The sequence below is a fragment of the Nansenia antarctica genome (assembly GCF_963989245.1).
Source record: "Nansenia antarctica genome assembly, contig: SCAFFOLD_865, whole genome shotgun sequence".
Lineage (NCBI taxonomy): Eukaryota > Metazoa > Chordata > Actinopteri > Argentiniformes > Microstomatidae > Nansenia > Nansenia antarctica.
The window spans coordinates 2501-10000 of NW_027662649.1; the positions used below are offsets into that span (position 1 = coordinate 2501).

Genomic DNA, 7500 nt, shown 5'->3' on the forward strand with positions numbered 1-7500 from the left:
AGGTCAATGTTGAGGAACCAAAGACAAAGAATACCCTCTTGTGTACTTTAGGATGTAATAAAAGCGGTTCTGATTGGTGTGTCTGAAGATGAGTCTGAAGACCAGCTGTGATTGGTCTGTTCTTACCTATGAGTCTGCAGACCAGCTGTGATTGGTCGGTTCTTACCTATGAGTCTGAAGACCAGCTGTGATTGGTCGGTTCTTACCTATGAGTCTGAACACCAGCTGTGATTGGTCGGTTCTTACCTATGAGTCTGAAGACCAGCTGTGATTGGTCAGTTCTTACCTATGAGTCTGAACACCAGCTGTGATTGGTCTGTTCTCTTACCTATGAGTCTGCAGACCAGCTGTGATTGGTCTGTTCTTACCTATGAGTCTGAACACCAGCTGTGATTGGTCTGTTCTCTTACCTATGAGTCTGCAGACCAGCTGTGATTGGTCTGTTCTTACCTATGAGTCTGAAGACCAGCTGTGATTGGTCAGTTCTTACCTATGAGTCTGAACACCAGCTGTGATTGGTCGGTTCTTACCTATGAGTCTGCAGACCAGCTGTGATTGGTCTGTTCTTACCTATGAGTCTGAAGACCAGCTGTGATTGGTCGGTTCTTACCTATGAGTCTGAAGACCAGCTGTGATTGGTCGGTTCTTACCTATGAGTCTGAACACCAGGTGTAGCTCCTCCTTCACGGTGGAGCCGGGGAACATGGGACGCCCCGTGGCCATCTCAAACATGATGCAGCCCACGCCCCTTTAACAGGAAACAGGAAGTACGTTAACCAATCAGTGTGAAGCTGCAGCCTGACACGCTCTGGTGGAGCCGTATGCCTTTAAGAGATGGGCACGCACACACGCACACACACACCTGTACATCAGCACACACGTACACACTCACACACATACACACGCACACACACACACGTACATCAGCACACACGTACACACTCACACACACACATACACACGCACACACACATGCACACGCACACACACACATGCACACGCACACCCTTATGAGCACACACGTACACACTCACACACACTCTCTCACGTGCACATGTACACACAACACACACACACACACACACACACACACACACATCAAAGACCAGTAGTGTTGATGACAGCCAGGGCTGTGTAGAGGGCAGGGTAATTGGGTTCACTGATGTCTTTGTTGATGCGCTGATGAAAGAAACGCTGCAAATGAGCTGCTTAGTGAAAGGCTGTTATTCTGCTGTGTGTGTGTGTGTGTGTGTGTATGCATGAGATTGTGTGTTATTCTGCTTCTGAATAAAGACGCCAGTCTCTCAAGCCTCATGATAAATTAGCAGCAGCAGAAATCTTCACGCTGGTAATTATGTATAAAAGAGATTGTTGCTTAAGAAGGATAACTCACTAGTGTTTACATGTTAACCCTTTAAGCTGACGCGTTTTATCCAAAGCGACTTACAACTATAGACTACAGGGTTACAGTCTCCCTGGAGTAACTCAGGGCTGAGGGTCTTACTCAAGGGCACACTGGTGGTGGTGGTCCCAGGTCTTAATCAAGGACACACTAGTGGTGGTGGTCCCAGGTCTTACTCAAGGACACACTAGTGGTGGTGTTCCCAGGTCTTACTCAAGGACTAAACACTAGTGGTGGTGTTCCCAGGTCTTACTCAAGGACACACTAGTGGTGGTGTTCCCAGGTCTTACTCAAGGACACACTAGTGGTGGTGTTCCCAGGTCTTACTCAAGGACACACTAGTGGTGGTGTTCCCTGGTCTTTACTCAAGTACACACTAGTGGTGGTGTTCCCAGGTCTTACTCAAGAACACACTAGTGGTGGTGTTCCCTGGTCTTTACTCAAGTACACACTAGTGGTGGTGGTCCCAGGTCTTACTCAAGGACACACTAGTGGTGGTGTTCCCAGGTCTTACTCAAGGGCACACTAGTGGTGGTGTTCCCAGGTCTTACTCAAGGGCACACTAGTGGTGGTGGTCCCAGGTCTTACTCAAGGACACACTAGTGGTGGTGTTCCCAGGTCTTACTCAAGGGCACACTAGTGGTGGTGTTCCCAGGTCTTACTCAAGGGCACACTAGTGGTGGTTGTCCCAGGTCTTACTCAAGGACACACTAGTGGCGGTGTTCCCAGGTCTTACTCAAGGACACACTAGTGGTGGTGTTCCCAGGTCTTACTCAAGGACACACTAGTGGTGGTGTTCCCAGGTCTCACTCAAGGACACACTAGTGGTGGTGTTCCCAGGTCTCACTCAAGGGCTCACTAGTGGTGGTGTTCCCAGGTCTTACTCAAGGACACACTAGTGGTGGTGTTCCCTGGTCTTTACTCAAGTACACACTAGTGGTGGTGTTCCCAGGTCTTACTCAAGGACACACTAGTGGTGGTGGTCCCAGGTCTTACTCAAGACCTGTAAAAGAGATCGCACAGAATTTTCCTCAAATAACCAACAATAATGTTGAACTTGATGAAACCAAGCCCTCTTTCAGCATTCAGCCCATCTCGGCACACAAAACCCAAGTCATAATTTCATCTCTCAAACTCTCAACAGCGAAGGATATCTATGGAATGGACACTACAATGCTGAAATCTCTGAAAGAACACCTAGTCCACCCCATTACACAAATTATCAACCAATCAATACTTGAGGAAACAGTCCCTAGTACCTGGAAAACAGCTATTGTTTCTCCCATCTTCAAGTCAGGTGACCCCCAGGATGTTGGTAACTATAGGCCAATCAGTATTTTACCCATTATCTCCAAGGTCACTGAGAAGTGGGTTACAGAGCAGCTCGTTCACTTTTTAAGCAATAGCCCATTTCCCCTTCATCCAATGCAGTTTGGCTTTAGGACCCTACACTCTACAGAAACGGCCAACTGCTACTTCCTAGAAAAGGTCAAAGGTATGGTTGATAGAGGAGGTGTTGTAGGTGCTGTGTTTTTAGATCTCCGCAAAGCCTTCGACACAGTCAATCACCAGGTCCTTATCACCAAGCTGTCTGCCTTTAACTTCTTGCCATCAGCCCTTAAATGGTTGGACTCATATCTCAGTGACAGAAATCAGCTAGTCCAGATAAACAATCAGCGCTCACCTACCATCATGTCTTGCACCGGGGTACCACAAGGCTCCATACTTGGCCCACTCTTGTTTAGCCTATATATCAACGACCTACCATCTGTCTGCCCAGAAGTGCATGTACAAATGTACGCTGATGACACTATTTTATATGTACATGACAAGAACAAACACCTGGCAGCTGCCAAACTTAGCTCTGCTATGGAAAAGGTCACCAAATGGCTCAACAGCTCTTGCCTCCAGCTCAATGTTAATAAAACTGTAGGAATGTTCTTCTCCAAACAACACAATATGACCACGGCAAACATAACCATTTCAGGGCAAAACATTAGTATAGTTCCGTCGTTCAAATATTTAGGGATCATCATTGATTCAAACCTGACTTTCAAAGAGCACATCAAGAAAGTGTCTGGTAGGGTGAAGTTTGGCCTGGCAAACTTCAGGTACATCAGAAGCTCACTGACCATGAGTGCTGCCAGACTATACATGGACGCATCAATTATGTCGCACCTCACATATTGTTTGACAAGCTGGGGCCATGCATACAGCACTTCCCTAAAGCCATTAGCCACCCTATACAAGCGGACCCTTAAGGTCATGAACCAGAAGCCCAACAGCACACACTACTGTACCATCCTAGACAAATGTAAATACCTTAGCTGGGAAGACACCATCAAATACAAAAACATCTGTCTCATCCATAAAATTCTGCATAACAAAGCTCCTCCCCCGCTTAACTCTTTCATAAACCAGCGTGACCACAGCTTACGGCCCACCAGAAGCACCTCTCGTGGCGACCTTATAGTTCCATTCAGGAAAAGCACCTTCAGTAAGCAATCCTTCTCAGTGATAGCAATAGAAAACTGGAACTCACTACCCAACCAACTCAAAGACATACATACTTACTCCACCTTCACAACACACATGAAAGCCTGGCTGACACAGAACTATACTTGTCCTCATTAATCCCTCTCTGTGCTGCCTCCCCATAATGCCTTTTTTTTGTATGTTTTGTTTTGTTTAATGTATTGCTGTTTGTAAGTGCTTAATGTTGTGTGGCCTGTAATTGTCCTGTGGCTTATATGTGCTTGAAATGTCGCTGCCCCCATAAGTGTGTATGTGGTGTTTGTTGTAGCCCCTTCAATCACCTCAGCTTGCTTACGTGTGTTTTTTGTCAAGTGTGATGTTGGGGTACCTTGTCTCAGCCACGTGTTCTTAGAATATTTAAATGTTTTATTTTAACTAATGACGTTACTTTTCAGGATGCCATGTTGCAACTGGCCGGGGACTTCAGCTGAAAATTAGCCGACTAGGCTAACGCTGCCTTTTTTACTGTATTTTATATGGTTCATGTATTAGGATTGTCCTCGATATAATAAACTAATAAACTAAACTAAACTAAACTAAACTAAGGACACACTAGTGGTGGTGTTCCCAGGTCTTACTCAAGGACACACTAGTGGTGGTGGTCCCAGGTCTTACTCAAGGACACACTAGTGGTGGTGGTCCCAGGTCTTACTCAAGGACACACTAGTGGTGGTGTTCCCTGGTCTTTACTCAAGTACACACTAGTGGTGGTGTTCCCAGGTCTTACTCAAGGACACACTAGTGGTGGTGTTCCCAGGTCTTACTCAAGGGCACACTAGTGGTGGTGTTCCCAGGTCTTACTCAAGGACACACTAGTGGTGGTGGTCCCAGGTCTTACTCAAGGACACACTAGTGGTGGTGTTCCCAGGTCTTACTCAAGGACACACTAGTGGTGGTGTTCCCAGGTCTTACTCAAGGGCACACTAGTGGTGGTGGTCCCAGGTCTTACTCAAGGGCACACTAGTGGTGGTGTTCCCAGGTCTTACTCAAGGGCTACACACTAGTGGTGGTGTTCCCAGGTCTTACTCAAGGACACACTAGTGGTGGTGGTCCCAGGTCTTACTCAAGGACACACTAGTGGTGGTGTTCCCAGGTCTTACTCAAGGACTAAACACTAGTGGTGGTGTTCCCAGGTCTTACTCAAGGGCACACTAGTGGTGGTGTTCCCATGTCTTACTCAAGGACACACTAGTGGTGGTGTTCCCAGGTGGGATTTGAACTCATGACCTTCTGATCACCAGTCCACTAGACCACCCCTACCCCAGTGTTCTACCCCAGTGTTCTACCCCAGGGTTCTACCCCAGGGTTCTACCCCAGGGTTCTACCTACCCCAGGGTTCTACCCCAGGGTTCTACCTCCCTCAGGGTTCTACTCACCACATGTCTATGGGGGTGGAGTACTCCGTGGAGCCCAGCAGCACGTCGGGGGGGCGGTACCACAGCGTCACCACCTCGTTGGAGTACGTCTTGGTGGGCACGGACTTGGCCCGGGCCAGACCTGACCGATCAGAGAGAACACAGACTATGATGTCACACCAGACCTGACCGATCAGAGAGAACACAGACGATGATGTCACACCAGACCTGACCAATCAGAGAGAACACAGACTATTATGTCACATAGTCTACTGCTGCTGTCGTCAACCCCTAACACCTATGTCTATGTCTGTAAAGCCTGGTATACACACATAAAGAGAAAAGTTGTATTCATATTGAATTATGAATGAGTGTTTCTTGACTCTCTATCTCTGCAGGATGGATGTCCTTGGATGAGAGAGAGAGAGAGAGACAGAGAGAGAGAGAGAGACAGAGAGAGAGAGACAGAGAGAGAGAGAGGGAGAGAGAGAGAGAGACAGAGAGAGGGAGAGAGAGAGAGAGAGACAGAGAGAGAGAGAGAGAGAGAGGGAGAGAGAGAGAGAGAGGGAGAGAGAGAGAGAGAGAGGGAGAGAGAGAGATAGAGAGAGAGAGAGAGAAAGAGAGAGAGAGAGAGAGCGAGAGAGAGAGAGAGCTAGAGAGAGAGAGACCTAAAAAGAGCTAGAGAGAGAGAGTGAGAGAGAGAAAGAGAGAGAAAGAGAGAGACAGAGAGAGAGCGAGAGAGAGGGAAAGAGAGAGAGAAAGAGAGAGAGAGAGAGACAGAGAGAGAGAGACATAGAGAGAGAGAGAGAGACAGAGAGAGAGAGACATAGAGAGAGAGAGAGAGTGAGTGGACTTTGCATTTGCAGGCAGAAGAGGTTAGTGTTCAGATTCGTTCAAACGCATCAGCTACACATCCCTCCACGCCTGCGCCCCCCAGCATCTCACTGACCTTCTCTGTCAACACACCCCTTCCCAGAACCTGCGGTCCTCAGACATGGGCCTACTCTCCACCCCCCGCACCAACCTACGGACCTTCAGAGGCAGAGCTTTCAGTGTGGCAGCTCCCACCCTCTGGAACTCTCTCCCCACAGCGATCCGCAACGCCCCCCCCCCCCCCCCCCCTGGACACCTTTAAATCAGCCCTCAGAACCCACCTGTTCTCTAAGGCCTTTGGCCCCTAGTCTAGTTTTGTCACTCTTGTTGTCTTTCTTTCTTTGCTTTGTTTTTCTGTTCTGTCTGTCTGACTGTCTGTCTATGAAATCTGTTAAGCGTCCTTGGGTCTGAGAAAGGCGCTATACAAATCTAAGCTATTATTATTATTATTATGAAAAGAATAAAACATCGATTTCTGCACAGTTTTGAGTGTGCGGATGCTGCATCTTTTCATTCCATGTTTCTAAAGATCCGAACCCAAATAATAATAATAATAATAATTTACATTTATATAGCGCCTTTCACAAACCCAAGGTCGCTTGACAAGGGAATGGGACAAACAGAACAGAGCCAGAGAGACAAACACACAAAACAAGAAACAGTGAAACAGCTTCTACAGGTTGAATGCGATGGTGAACAGATGGGTTTTAAGGGCAGCTTTGAATATGTCCAGGGTTGGAGAGTCGCGGATATCCTTGGGTAGAGAGTTCCAGAGGGTGGGGGAGGGGGGCTGCCACTCTGTACCCAAATGTGTCTCCTTCTCACCAAAGTCGGCCAGTTTGAGTTCTCCCTTGTCGTTGATGAGGAGGTTCTGAGGTTTGAGGTCGCGATGCAGGATCTTCCTCTTGTGACAGTAGGCCAGACCACGCATCAACTGGAACATGAAGATCTGGAGAGGGAGAGAGGAGAGGGAGAGGAGAGGGAGAGAGGAGAGGGGGAGGAGAGAGAGAGGAGAGAGAGAGGGAGAGGAGAGAGAGAGGAAAGAGAGAGGAGAGAGAGGAGAGGGAGAGGAGAGAGAGAGAGGAGAGGGAGAGAGGAGAGGAGAGAGAGGGAGAGAGGAGAGGAGTGGGAGAGAGGAGTGAGAGAGAGAGAGGAGAGAGAGGGAGAGAGGAGAGGAGTGGGAGAGATGGAGAGAGAGAGGAGAGGAGAGAGAGAGATGAAAGAGAGAGGAGAGAGAAGAGAGAGAGAGGGAGAGGAGAGTGAGAGAGAGAGGAGAGGGAGAGGAGAGGGAGGAGAGGGAGGAGAGGGAGAGAGAGAGAGGAGAGGGAGAGGGAG

The 7500-nt window shown here is 48.2% G+C and overlaps 1 protein-coding gene across 1 annotated transcript in view; it reads right to left on the minus strand.

The window, feature by feature from the left end:
• Window positions 1–7500, minus strand: part of cdk18 (cyclin dependent kinase 18) — a gene marked incomplete at both ends in the record, with an annotated part of 13092 nt that overhangs the window by 2314 nt on the left and 3278 nt on the right. The window contains 3 exons of the mRNA XM_080551181.1: window positions 651–748; window positions 5314–5434; window positions 6991–7114. Coding sequence (XP_080407307.1) covers window positions 651–748; window positions 5314–5434; window positions 6991–7114 — 343 coding nt within the window. The remainder of the gene's footprint in view (window positions 1–650; window positions 749–5313; window positions 5435–6990; window positions 7115–7500) is intronic.